The sequence below is a fragment of the Pelophylax lessonae genome (genome assembly GCF_965119305.1).
Source record: "Pelophylax lessonae genome assembly, chromosome: 8".
Taxonomy (NCBI): Eukaryota; Metazoa; Chordata; class Amphibia; order Anura; family Ranidae; genus Pelophylax; species Pelophylax lessonae.
In genome coordinates this window covers 272728845-272742386 of record NC_138775.1, presented here as the reverse complement: position 1 = coordinate 272742386, position 13542 = coordinate 272728845, and the positions used below count along the sequence as shown (strand labels likewise).

Here is a 13542-nt window from a genome sequence, read left to right as displayed (position 1 = left end):
CTTAATGCATAAAATGCATTAAGGTGAAAAATTTTGAGACCTTACAATCCCTTTAATCTGCCTATATTTTGCCTTCCCTGTTTTCTCCCACCCCCTAAATAACATGCTAATTAATTTTCTTTACAGAGCGTAGTAGGGTTCAGGAGATAGTAACGTACAGAGTGCAGGGGTCAGGAGTTGGTAATGTACAGAGCACAGGGGTCAGGAGTGGGTAATGTACAGCGTGCAGGGGTCAGGAGTTGGTAATGTACAGAGCACAGGGGTCAGGAGTGGGTAATGTACAGAGTGCGAGGGTCAGGAGTCGGTAATTTAAAGAGTGCAGGGGCCAGGAGTTTGTAACATACAGAGTGAAAGGGTCAGGAGTGGGTAATGTACAGAGTGCAGGGGTCAGGAGTTTGTAACATACAGAGTGCAGGGGTCAGGAGTTTGTAATGTACAGAGTGCAGGGGTCAGGAGTGGGTAATGTACAGAGTGCAGGGGTCAGGAGTGGGTAACGTACAGAGGTCAGGAGTGGGTAATGTACAGAGTGCAGGGGTCAGGAGTTGGTAATGTACAGAGCACAGGGGTCAGGAGTGGGTAATGTACAGAGTGCAAGGGTCAGGAGTCGGTAATTTAAAGAGTGCAGGGGCCAGGAGTTTGTAACATACAGAGTGAAAGGGTCAGGAGCTTGTAACATACAGAGTGCAGAGGTCCGGAGTTTGTAATGTGCAGAGTGCAGGGGTCAGGAGTGGGTAATGTACAGAGTGCAGGGGTCAGGAGTGGGTAACGTACAGAGCACAGAGGTCAGGAGTGGGTAATGTACAGAGTGCAGGGGTCAGGAGTGGGTAATGTACAGCGTGCGGGGGTCAGGAGTGGGTAATGTACAGCGTGCAGGGGTCAGGAGTGGGTAATGTACAGCGTGCAGGGGTCAGGAGTGGGTAATGTATAGAGTGCAGGGGTCAGGAGTGGGTAATGTACAGCGTGCAGGGGTCAGGAGTGGGTAATGTACAGCGTGCAGGGGTCAGGAGTGGGTAATGTACAGAGTGCAAGGGTCAGGAGTCGGTAATTTAAAGAGTGCAGGGGCCAGGAGTTTGTAACATACAGAGTGAAAGGGTCAGGAGTTTGTAACATACAGAGTGCAGAGGTCCGGAGTTTGTAATGTGCAGAGTGCAGGGGTCAGGAGTGGGTAATGTACAGAGTGCAGGGGTCAGGAGTGGGTAACGTACAGAGCACAGAGGTCAGGAGTGGGTAATGTACAGAGTGCAGGGGTCAGGAGTGGGTAATGTTCAGCGTGCAGGGGTCAGGAGTGGGTAATGTACAGCGTGCAGGGGTCAGGAGTGGGTAATGTATAGAGTGCAGGGGTCAGGAGTGGGTAATGTACAGCGTGCAGGGGTCAGGAGTGGGTAATGTACAGCGTGCAGGGGTCAGGAGTGGGTAATGTACAGAGTGCAGTGGTCAGAAGTTTGTAACTTACAGAGTACAGGGGTCAGGAGTAGATAATGTACAGCGTGCAGGGGTCAGGAGTCGGTAATGTACAGCGTGCAGGGGTCAGGAGTGGGTAATGTACAGCATGCAGGGGTCAGGAGTGGGTAATGTATAGAGTGCAGGGGTCAGGAGTGGGTAATGTACAGCGTGCAGGGGTCAGGAGTGGGTAATGTACAGAGTGCAGGGGTCAGGAGTGGGTAATGTACAGAGTGCAGTGGTCAGAAGTTTGTAGCGTACAGAGTGCAGGGGTCAGGAGTAGATAATGTACAGAGTGCAGGGGTCATAAGTGCCTGCACTCGAAAATAAATAAATAGTCCCATTTCTGCCCCTGTCCACCTGCTAAACAAACGGGACCTGAGGATGCTTTTTTTTTTTTCAATTTCTGCAGACTGGGAAATTACTATGCCGTGTCCCAAAGAAAGCATTCCCCTCTCTGCCCCTTGGCCCCTTGCTGAAAGGGTGGGGCCCATACCTAGTACAGAAGGAATGGCTCTACCCCCCATTATAGTTACAGAGTTAGTCAGGTTAAAAAAAGACACAAGTCCATCTGGTTCAACCAACAAAAAATAAATAAAATAAACAGTACTGAAAACCCAGCCATACAATCCCATATACACAATCCTATACTCGCAGTTGGTTGTAAGGAGTGCTGAACACCAAGAGGCATATTTAAAAAAAAAAAAGACACAGCAATTCGCCCAGTAAAAGTGCATGAACATTCTGTGTGATTTGGATAAAATATGAATATTATTAGGTAATTTCTTGTGCTGGTCGAAAGTTTTCAATTGATTAAAAAACTAAAGATACCATATTTGGCCACTAAATGGTGCTAAGTATTATAGGAAATTGCTATGATACTTAGAAACAACTAGTGTCCAAAATTCAGTGTTGTCCATTTTAAATTAATAAAAAAACATGTAACCAGCACAGGATATAGCCTAAGAACATTCGTTTTTTTTGTGCCACATTTGTACAGAACAAATGTAAATGCACTTTCACTGGAAGAATTGCTATGCACACTTTTTAAAGTGGAACTGCACTGCATCTGAGTACCGCAAACCAAAAATGCTATTTAATTCATTTGTATTATTCAAAGCAATCTCTCCCATCCATGCATGCCTCAATACTATATTTTGCTGAGAAATCATTTTGAAAAACACCATCCGGACGTTTCTGGTCATGGCCATCTTGAGTAAGGGCAGATGATTCATGTATAGGGCCGGTGCTTTCACTAGGCAAACTAGGCAGCCGCCTAGGGCGCATTGCCACCTAGGGGCGCAACCATGAGGAAGGGAAGGGAGCCCACCGGAGTGCTGCCTGCATGATGATCCACTTTGTCTGGAGCTGAGTGGCATAAACCCTGGGAAGGATGTAACTCTCTACACTGAGCTGGTGGACAGCCATTCATTTCCCTGGGTCGGTATTAAGCAGGGAGCGGAGGAGAGCTGAACCTGAGCCGGAGCTGGGCACTGGAGGGTGGAACCTTTACTGGAGCAGAAGAGACAAGGCACCGCAATGGTCTAAGGAGGCTGGGGATGAAGGATGTGCCGGTTGAAGCTGTGGTGGGCACTGTGGTCCAGGAGAGGAGCATCCTGGGGGAAGGAATCAGCAGGGTCATGGTCAAGGAGGGCAGAGTGCGGGCCACTCTCTTCATACTGCCCAGTGAGTGTCCCCAGAACAGGGGATCAGGGTCCCTGGGTGTGACATGGAGGATCCTTGGTGTGAAAGAGAATCGGGGTCACCAGGTGTGCCATGGGGAATCAGAGTCACCAGGTGTGACATGGGGGATAGGGGTCATGAGTGTAACGGGTTTGAGGTCACCAGGTGTGCAATGAGGAATTGGGATCCCTGGGTGTGCCATGAGGGATTTGATGTCCCCAGGTGTGACATGGAAGAACATCAGGGTCCCCAGGTGTGACATAGAGGAACATTAGGGTCACTGAGTATGACAGCATGACATGGAGGAACACAGGGGTCCCTGGGTGTGACATGGTAGAACATCGGGGTCATTGGGTATGACAGCATGACATGGAGGAATATTGGGGTCCCAGGATGTGACATGGAAAAACATTAAGGTCCCTGGGTGTGATATAGGGGGACATCAGGGTCCCCAGGTGTGACATGGAGGAATATGGGGGTCCCTGGGTATGAGAGCATTACATTAAGGAATCATCAGATCAGGGTCATTGGATATGACATAGAGGAGTTTTTAACCCCTTCCCTTTTTATTTATTTGGGGGGGGGGGGGGCGCAAGTAGCTGGTCTTGCCTAGGGTGTAAAATAGTGTAGCACCGGCCCTGTAATCATGTATCATTTACTTCCTAGAATCCATCTGCCCTTAGCTCAGACATAGGCTGAGCTGAAAACCCTCCCTCCTCTCCTGAAGACTCCTGGGATGTATGACATCATTTGCCTAGGCAGGAAACCAGGAAGTAACTGAAGAAATGTAACAAAAAAGTTTAAAGCAAGTAAATATGATATTCTTTCCTATCTATTTACTAATGCTAGCAGCATGAGGATTACAAATATTCCATGTTGATTGAGAGAGTGAAGTTCCACTTTAACCTTCACTTTCTATCCCAGTGAAGACGGAGTGCATATTCCATCCATCTACCAGGGCAGACCCCCATCGTCTGTAGCACTTATTGGGGACGTACCTGCTTGCAGAGGGGGAATTTTGATCACATTATAAGCAAAGGCAAAATGCTTCCCAAAACAGTTGCCCATGTTGTAGACCGTGCCGTCATTTTCGATGTGTGGATGTGCCGTCACCCCGTTGATGGAGACGTAGTTGCAGAGATCTACCTGAAAGTCAGACAGAAAGCGACAAGGTTATCGATGACTAATCGCGGTGACTCATGCTGCAGAATCCGCCCGTGATTCAATGACATTTCCAGAGCCATCCGCATATGTTTCCTTCTTCCATCATAAAACGGTCGTTTAAATTCACAGTCACGCTCCGGTTCACATTACTTTCCTAATTAGCGTGCAAACAAATAGCCCATAAACCTGAAAAAGGTTAAAATGAGTAATGACAAAACTTAAAGGGTATGTGAGGTCTCCTCAATGAGTCTTTTAGATATCTGGTAAAGAGACCCTGTCACCGCATGGTCACCTGTAACGCAATAGCTATCCTGTTAAAGATGAGACTTTATACTTGAGCTGTGGTCTGAACCCAAAAGTTTGCGGTCATTGCTGAGCCAATGAGCTGCTGGCAAGAGGTCCCCATCCCTGGCCTGGGTAGGGATGCTTGTGACATCATTGACCCAATGACATTGGCCTAATAGGGTCATCATGCGGCCATATTAGATGAATGATGTCATGAGCATCCCTACCCATGCAAGGGGGTCAGTGAGCTGCAGGCGGCAGATTCCCTGACCCATAGCACAGGCAGGGATGCTTATGACATCACTGATTTAAAATGACCACATGGCCATATTAGGCTAAATGATCCCAGCCCATGCAGAGCTGTGGGCAGGTGGTTCCCCATCCCTGGCCTGGGTAGAGTTGCTTGTGACATCATTGACCCAATGACATTGGCCTACTAGGGTCATGTGCCCATATTAGATCAAGGATGTCATGAGCATCCCCACCTGTGCAAGGTTGCCAGTGAGCTGCAGGCAGGAGATTCCCTAACCCACAGCAGAGGCAGGGATGCTTATGACATCTTTGATCTAATACACAGGTGTCAAACACAAGGCCAGCGGGCCGAATGTGGCCCCCCAGGCCATTTCATGTGGCCCTCGCACCTCTCCTGCAGCTGCGGCACACCTCTTGTCTCTGCCCCCACCTTGTCTCTGTAGTCGGCAGTAGAGAGGACAGAACTCGTTTGCCAGATCCTGCACTCCTCTGTGCAGCTGCAGAAAGGCTCGTCTTTGCCCACCCCCCTTCTCAGCAGTTCGCAGCAGAGAGAAGGACAGAACTCCTCCTACAGATCCTGCACCTCTCTGTGAAGCCACGACACCACCTTGTCTCTGCCTCCCCTGGTCTCAGCATTCAGCAGACTCTGGAAGATGACTCCAGCCTCCTCTCGTTCTCCTCCAGACCCAGCACTTCTTCCCAGATCCACCCACATCTTCTTCCTGGCAGCAAAACAAGGAAAGGGGGTGCATTGTGATGTAAGGAAGGGTGGGTGACTCTTGACTTCTGATGGTGGGGGGGGCTCTTGACATCTCATGTAAGGGGGCGTGGGGTGCTCTGGACATCTAATCCTACAGATCTAACTGGCCCTTTGAGGGCAACCATAATGCTGATGCGGCCCGCGATGAAAATGAGGTTTGACACCTCTGAAATATGACCACATGGCCATATTAGGTAAATGATGTCATAAGCATCCGAGCATCCCCACCCATGCAGAGCTGTGGGCAGGAGGTTCCCCATCCCTGGCCTGGGTAGAGTTACTTGTGACATCATTGACTCAATAACATTGGCCTACTAGGGTCATGTGCCCATATTAGATCAAGGATGTCATGCTATGACCATCCCGACCTGTGCAAGGGGGCCAGTGAGCTGCAGGCAGGAGATTCCCTAACCCACAGCACAGGCAGGGATGCTTATGACATCATTGATCTAATATGACCACATGGCCATATTAGGTAAATGATGTCATAAGCATCCAAGCACATGCAGAGCTGTGGGCAGGAGGTTCCACATCCCTGGCCTGGGCAGAGTTGCTTTTGACATCATTGACCCAATGACATTGGCCTACTAGGGTCATCTGCCCATATTAGATCAAGGATGCCATGACCATCCCCACCTGTGCAAGGGGGCCAGTGAGCTGCAGGCAGGGGATTCCCTAACCCACAGCACAGGCAGGGATGCTTATGACATCATTGATCTGATATGACCACATGGCCATATTAGGTAAATGATGTCAGGAGCATCCAAGCATCCCCACCCATGCAGAGCTATGGACAGGAGGTTCCCCATCCCCTGCCTGGGCAGGGTTACTTGTTAAATCATTGACCCAATGAAACTGGCCTCTTAGGGTCATGTGTCTATAGCTCATTGGCCCAGCTAACGTCCTGTCTGAACCCAAAGGTTAGCTTTTTTTGCTGAACCAATGAGCTGCAGGCGGAAGATTAAATGACCCACAGCACAGGCAGGGATGCTTAGGACATCATTGACCTAATATGACCACATTGCAATATAAGGTCAATGATGTCATGAGCATCTGAGCATCCCCACACATGCAGAACTGTGAGCAGGGGGTTCCCTATCCCCGGCCTGGGCAGAGTTGCTCATGACATTATAGACCCAATGACATTGGCCTCATATGATTATGTGTCCATAGCTCATTGGTCCAGCTAACTTCTGGTCTGAACCCAAAAGTTAGCTTTTATTGCCGAGCCAACGAGCTGCAGGCGGGAGATTCCCCAGTACAGGCAGGGATGCTTAGGACATCATTGACCTAATCTGACCACATGGCCATATTAGGTAAATGATGTCATGAGCATTCCCAATTGTGCAGGGAGTCTCCTGCCTGCAGCTCATTGGTCCAGCTAATTGTAGGTCCAAACCCATAAGTTGCTAGGCCAATGATCTGCAGGAAGGGAATCCCCTGCCTCTCTGCATGGGCGGGGATGCTTGTGACATCATTGACATAAAATGTCTACATGGCAATGACATTGTCCTTATATAGCCATGGCAGGGCCAATAAGCTGTGGGAGGGAGATTCCCTACCCTCCTGCAGGTGCAGGGATGCTTATGACATCATCGACCTAATATGGACATGTGGCCATATTAGATCATTTATGTCACATGCAGCCCTGCCCACTCAGGAGGGAAGGTTATCTCCCCTCCGCAGCTTATTAGCCCAGCTAATTTCCAAACTTTGTCATTGCAGGGCCAATGAGCTGCAGAAGGGAGATTCCCTGCCCCCCCTGCAGGAGTGGGAATGCTCATGACATGGCCATATTAGGTCAACGACAGCGGGTGATGAATTCTCTGCCCCCCTGCGTGACATTGACCTAATATGGCCATGTGCCCATATTGGGTCATTATTGTCATGTGCATCCCCGCCTCTATGTGTATATCGGCTGCAGGGCGGAGAATCTCCCAGCTCATTGGCCCAGCAATGACCACCAATTTCTGGGTTCAGATGTACTTGGTTTTCGGACCAAACCCAAGCTCATCACTTGCTTAAACACAGCTGTTTTGCTTCTACCACGCCGCTGTAGGTATTCCACACTTCTTCTGCTGCACACTTTGGGTCCTGTAAAAGAAGAGACAATATGCAAACCTTTTCTGTGTGCTGACATGCTGCCACTTCACCTATCTCCGGCCATTGCAGGTATTCAACTCTGAGTGTGTTGAATACCTGCTCCCCCCCCCCCCCCCTGCTGCATGTTGTGGTTCCTCCCACCGGCTTGAACTCCTTGTGGTAATGTAGCAGCTGGCAGAAGGAACCACAGCATGCAGCAGGGGGGAGCAGGTTTGCAACACAACCAAAGAGTCAAATATCTGTAGCGGCTGGAGAGCAGCAAAGCGGCGGCATTTCAACACAAGAGCCGCAGAAAATGTTAGCATAGTTCTCTTCATTTACAGGATGGCCATGATTTACAAGTGAGCCTGTGCAGAATTCAGCTTGGCATATAAAATCTTGGCAATGCATGCTCATGTTTTAAAAACATTTTCTATGTATAGTTGGTAATCATATATGCAGGGTCGGCCCTACCATGGGTCCATTGGACCCAGGCGGCACTGTGAACAGGGGTGGCCACCTCTCAGCGGCAGCACTGCCACCTCTATGTCCCGGAAATGCATTGTAAGAACAATCGCAAAATTGCAGGCATGTGTTAGCTCAGTGTTGCGGCTGCTGGCCGGGAATAGCAGTACACAAAATATCACCATCTCTTCCTCAGTGCCTCCAGTATACTAGTCACCTCCTGCTCCTGTGTACATTGTACATTTATGCTGGCATCGGCCCTGCATATATGTACATAGCGGTAGCCATAGCTGATCGTTATATTTTCTGGCTCTGCTTCCTGCTTTGCAGTGCTGCACTGGTTGTGCTTTACAGCCCCCTCTCCCAATGCAAGTCTTTGGGGTCTCTTTATAAAAAAAATTCCTGGTTGAATGTCTCAGCAGCATTCCGACATCTATGATAAAAAATCCCTGAAATGTGTCTAATTTCTCATTTCCCATTTAACGCCAATGACCATCAGCTCCATCTAGTTACCATACAGTACCTTGAAAAAAGTATTCATACCCCTTGGAATTTTCCACATTTTGTCATGTTACAACCAAAAATGTAAATGTATTTTATTGGGATTTTATGTGATAGACCAACACAAAGTGACACATCATTGTGAAGTGGAAGGAAAATGATAAACGATTTTCACATTTTTTTTACAAATAAATATGTAAAAAGTGTGGCATGCATTTGTATTTAACCCCCTGAGTCAATACTTTGTAGTAGGGATCGACCGATTATCGGCAAAGCCGATATATCGAGGGCCGATATGCTCTTTCCCCGATATATCGGAATCAGCCCCTGAGGTTACCGATATTGCCGATATTTCGGAAAAGTTCTGTACCGGAGTGATGTCTGCAGCTAGAGGCATCACCCCGGTACCGGCGTCCATAGCCGACGGTTGGCTGTCTTGTAATGACAACTGATGCGGCTAAAAAGTCGCTCGACTGTCATTACAAGTTGTTATTACACCCCCTCCCTCCCTCCGCCTTCCGTGGCTTGCCCAGGTCTCCCATCCCACCGGAAGACCCAGGCAACCATCTTGCATGGCCGCTGAAGACCTGACTATGATCGGGTCTCCATGTAAAAACTCGGAAGTGATGTCATGACATTACTTCCGGGTATTTGGCGCCAGATTAAAAAAAAAAAGACAGCATTCATAACAGCCAAACTTGGCGTTTTGAATGCTTTTAAGTGCAGAGAAGGGGGTTGGGGTCTTTTAGACCCCCATATCCCTCCACAAGAGTACCTGTCAAGTGCTAAAAATAAAGATTTTTTAAATGTACGAAAATATCGGCCGATACCGATATTCAATGGACAAAATATTGGTATTGGTATCGGCAACGAAAAACCGATATCGGTTGATCACTACTTTGTAGAACCGCCTTTCCCTGCAATTACAGCTGCAAGTCTTTTTGGGGATGTCTCTACCAGTTTTGCACATCTAGAGAGAGATATTTTTGCCCATTCTTCTTTGCTCAAGCTCTGTCAGATTGGATGGAGAGCGTCTCTGAACAGCATTTTTTAAGTCTTGCCACATATTCTCAATTGGATTTAGGTCTGGACTTTGACTGGGCCATTCTAACACATGAATATGCTTTGATCTAAACCAGGGTTGTCCAAACTACGACCCTCCAGCTGTTCAGGAACTACAATTCCCATGAGGCGTTGTAAATCTCTGACATTCACAGAGATAACTAGGCATGATGGCAATTGTAGTTCCTGAACAGCTGGAGGGGTATAGTTTGGACATAGCTGATCTAAACCATTCCATTGTAGCTCTGGCTGTATATTTTGGGTCGGTGTCCTGCTGGAAGGTGAACCTCCACCCCAGTCTCAAGTCTTTTGCAGACTCTAACAGGTTTTCTTCTAAGATTGTTCTGTATTTGGCTCCATTCATCTTCCCATCAACTCTGAGCAGCTTCCCTGTCCCTGTTGAAGAAAAGCATCCCCACAGCATGATGCTGCCACCACCATGTTTCACGGTGGGGATGGTGTGTTCAGGGTGATGTGCAGTGTTAGTTTTCCGCCACACATAGCGTTTTACTTTTAGGGCAAAAAGTTCAATTTTGGTCTCATCTGACCAGAGCACCTTCTTCCACATGTTTGCTGTGTCCCCCACATGGCTTCTCGCCAACTGCAAGCAGGACTTCTTATGGCTTTCTTTCAACAATGGCTTTCTTCTCACCACTCTTCCATAAAGGGCAGATTTGTGGAGTGCACGACTAATAGTTGTCCTGTGGACAGATTCTCCCACCTGAGCTGTGGATCTCTGCAGCTCCTCCAGAGTTACCATGGGTCTCTTGGCTTCTTCTCTGCTCTCCTTGCCTGGCCTGTCAGTCTAGGTGGACGGCCATGTCTTGGTAGGGTTGCAGTTGTGCCATACTCTTTCCATTTTCCGATGATGGATTAAACAGTGCTCCGTGAGGTGTTCAAAGCTTGGGATATTTTTTTTATAACCTAACCCTGCTTTATACTTCTTCACAACTTTATCCCTGAGCTGTCTGGTGTGTTCCTTCATGATGCTGTTTGTTCACTAAGGTTCTCTAACAAACCTCTGAGGGCTTTACAGAACAGTTGTATTTATATTGAGATTAAATTACACATAGGTGGACTCTATTTACTAAGGCACTTGGAAAATGGTTCCACTACATTTTAGAAAGGGGGTTAGAGAGTAAAGGGGGGGGGGGATGCAAATGCATGCCACACTTTCATATATTTATTTGTAAAATATTTTGAAAACCGTTTATCATTTTCCACTTCACAATTATGTGCAACTTTGTGTGGATCTATCACATAAAATCCCAATAAAATACATTTACATTTTTGATTGTAATATGACAAAATGTGGAAAATTTCAAGGGGTGTGAATACTTTTTCAAGGCACTGTATGCTGCTGATTGCAGTGTTTCAGCAAAATACCACACCATGGCCACTAGATGGAGCTGTCAATCATGTGAAAAAAATAGAAAATGAAATTAAACACGTATTATAGAAATTGCGGGGATTACTCGTGACAGATCTGTGAATGCAGAGCAATTTTATTTATAAATGGACCTCCCACATCTCAGATGTTGATTGATCACATGGGAGTGATACTTCGATATGAGCGTTTGATTTATCAACACCCATCTAAATTAGACAAAGTGTGGGGATGTTGGCTGCCCACACCAGGCCTTGCTCCAATAGATTTAATATTGGACAGAATACTATTGTAACTTCAAGGTGTGTATGGACGCGATACGTTGTACTATGGGGAGGTGGTGCGGGTGAGGGTTGCCCTATAAATAGAAATCATATTTTGAGAACAGGGATGGTTGTAGATGCGGCAGCGCAGTTATGTGTATATTTGTGCTTTGATGCACTTCGCAGTTATCTGTGTACAACTTTGAGACATGTTTACAATTTTTCTTGCATTTTTGATCAACCTTTTTCCTGATTTAAAGAAAAAAAAAAAGACCCCTATAAGTCAGGGACAGTGAGTGAGGCTCAGTAAAATGCAGAGCTCCCTCTACTGGCTAAACTACAAATTTCTTCATTTATTATAATAACAAAAATATGGAAAAACAACCACTTTAACCACTTCAGCTCTCAAATCTGTACACCCGTTATGGATCAGTGTGATTTTTACGTTTCAACTACAGGCCTTTTTATTTGGGGATTACTGGCATCATCACCTAAAAAAAAAAAAAACATTACATATAATTTTTTTTTTTTTTGGGGGGGGGGGGGGGATTGGCTAGGCTTTCTTTTGGCAGTATTGTTTTGCAAAACATATTTTATCTTCAATGTTATTTCTTTTTTTAAGTAGTTATGCTGTGATCAAAAATATACATTATATTCTATTTTTTATCTCATTTGAAGTGACAATAAAATTATGTTTATGGAACAAAGCTTTTCAAAGTGATTTGCCTATAAATAAAGGCATTTTTTTCTAATTCTGTTGTTATTTGACAGTGGTAAAATAACAAGCAAACACAATAAAATTATGTTTCTGGTACAAAGCATTTGAAAGTGATTTGCCTTTAGATAAAGGCATTTCTCTCCCAATTTTGCACATTTTGCTGTTATTTGACACTGGTAAAAGGAACTGGAACAAAGAAAATAAATGAATTGGAAAAAACACACCAGAAAACTAATAGCTAAGGGGAGAAGATCAGTAGGGCATTAATAAATAGACCTCTATAAGTCAGCTGTCAGCTCTTAAATAGGGATAGTGAATGAGGCGCAGTAAAATGCAGAGCTCCCTCTACTGGCTAATCTACATATCTCCTAATTTATTATAATAAAAATATGGGTGAACAACCACTTTAACAACCACTTCATCTCCTAAACCTGTACACCCGTTATGGATCAGTGCAATTTTTACATTTGAACTATAGGCCTTTCTATTTGCTGACATCACTTAAGAAAACAAAGTTATAAATATAACGTTTTTTTTTTGTTTTGGGGGGTGGGGGGGGCTAGGCTTTCTTTTGGCAGTATTGTTTTACAAAAAATGATTTTAATTTCTATGTTATCTATTTTTATTTAAGTAGTTATACTGTAAGTAAAAATATACATTATATTCTATAATTTGTATTATTTAAGTGACAATAAAATTATGTTTCTGGTACAAAGTATTTCAAAGTTATTAGCCTGTAAATAAGGCATTTTTCCCCAATGTTGCACATTTTGCTGTTATTTGATGCTGGTAAAAGAACAAACAAAAAAAATTGAATGGGAGAAAATAAATAGAAAAAAAAAATACCAGAAAAATAATAGCTAAGGGGAGAAGGTCAGTAAGGAATTAATAAATAGACCTCTATAAGTCAGCTATCAGCTGGTAAATAGGGATAGTGAATGAGGCTCGGTAAAATGCAGAGCTCCCTCTACTGGCTAATCTACAAATCTCCTAATTTATTATAACAAAAATATGGGAGAACAACCAATTTTACCACTTCATCTCCTAAACCTGTACACCTAATATTGATCAGTGCATTTTTTACATTTGAACTATAGGCCTTTTTATTCGTTGACATCACTTAAAAAAACAAAGTTATAAATATAAAGTTTTTTTCTTTTTTTTTGGGGGGGGGGGGGGGGCTAGGCTTTCTTTTGTCAGTATTGTTTTACAAAAAACGATTTTAATTTCTATGTTATCTATTTTTATTTAAGTAGTTATACTGTAAGTAAAAATATACATTATATTCTATAATTTGTCTTATTTAAGTGACAATAAAATGATGTTTCTGGTACAAAGTATTTCAAAGTTATTAGCCTGTAAATAAGGTATTTTCCCCTAATGTTGCACAAAAACAAACAAAAAAAATGAATGAGAAAAAAATAAATGGAAAAAAAAAAAAACACCAGAAAAATATTAGCTAAGGGGAGAAGGTCAGTAA

The 13542-nt window shown here is 45.0% G+C and overlaps 1 protein-coding gene across 1 annotated transcript in view; it reads right to left on the bottom strand.

The window, feature by feature from the left end:
* Positions 1-13542, bottom strand: part of RPE65 (retinoid isomerohydrolase RPE65) — a 70628-nt gene that overhangs the window by 33691 nt on the left and 23395 nt on the right. Inside the window, exon 6 of the mRNA XM_082266493.1 lies at positions 4122-4269. Within this exon, the coding sequence (XP_082122619.1) occupies positions 4122-4269 (148 nt within the window). The remainder of the gene's footprint in view (positions 1-4121; positions 4270-13542) is intronic.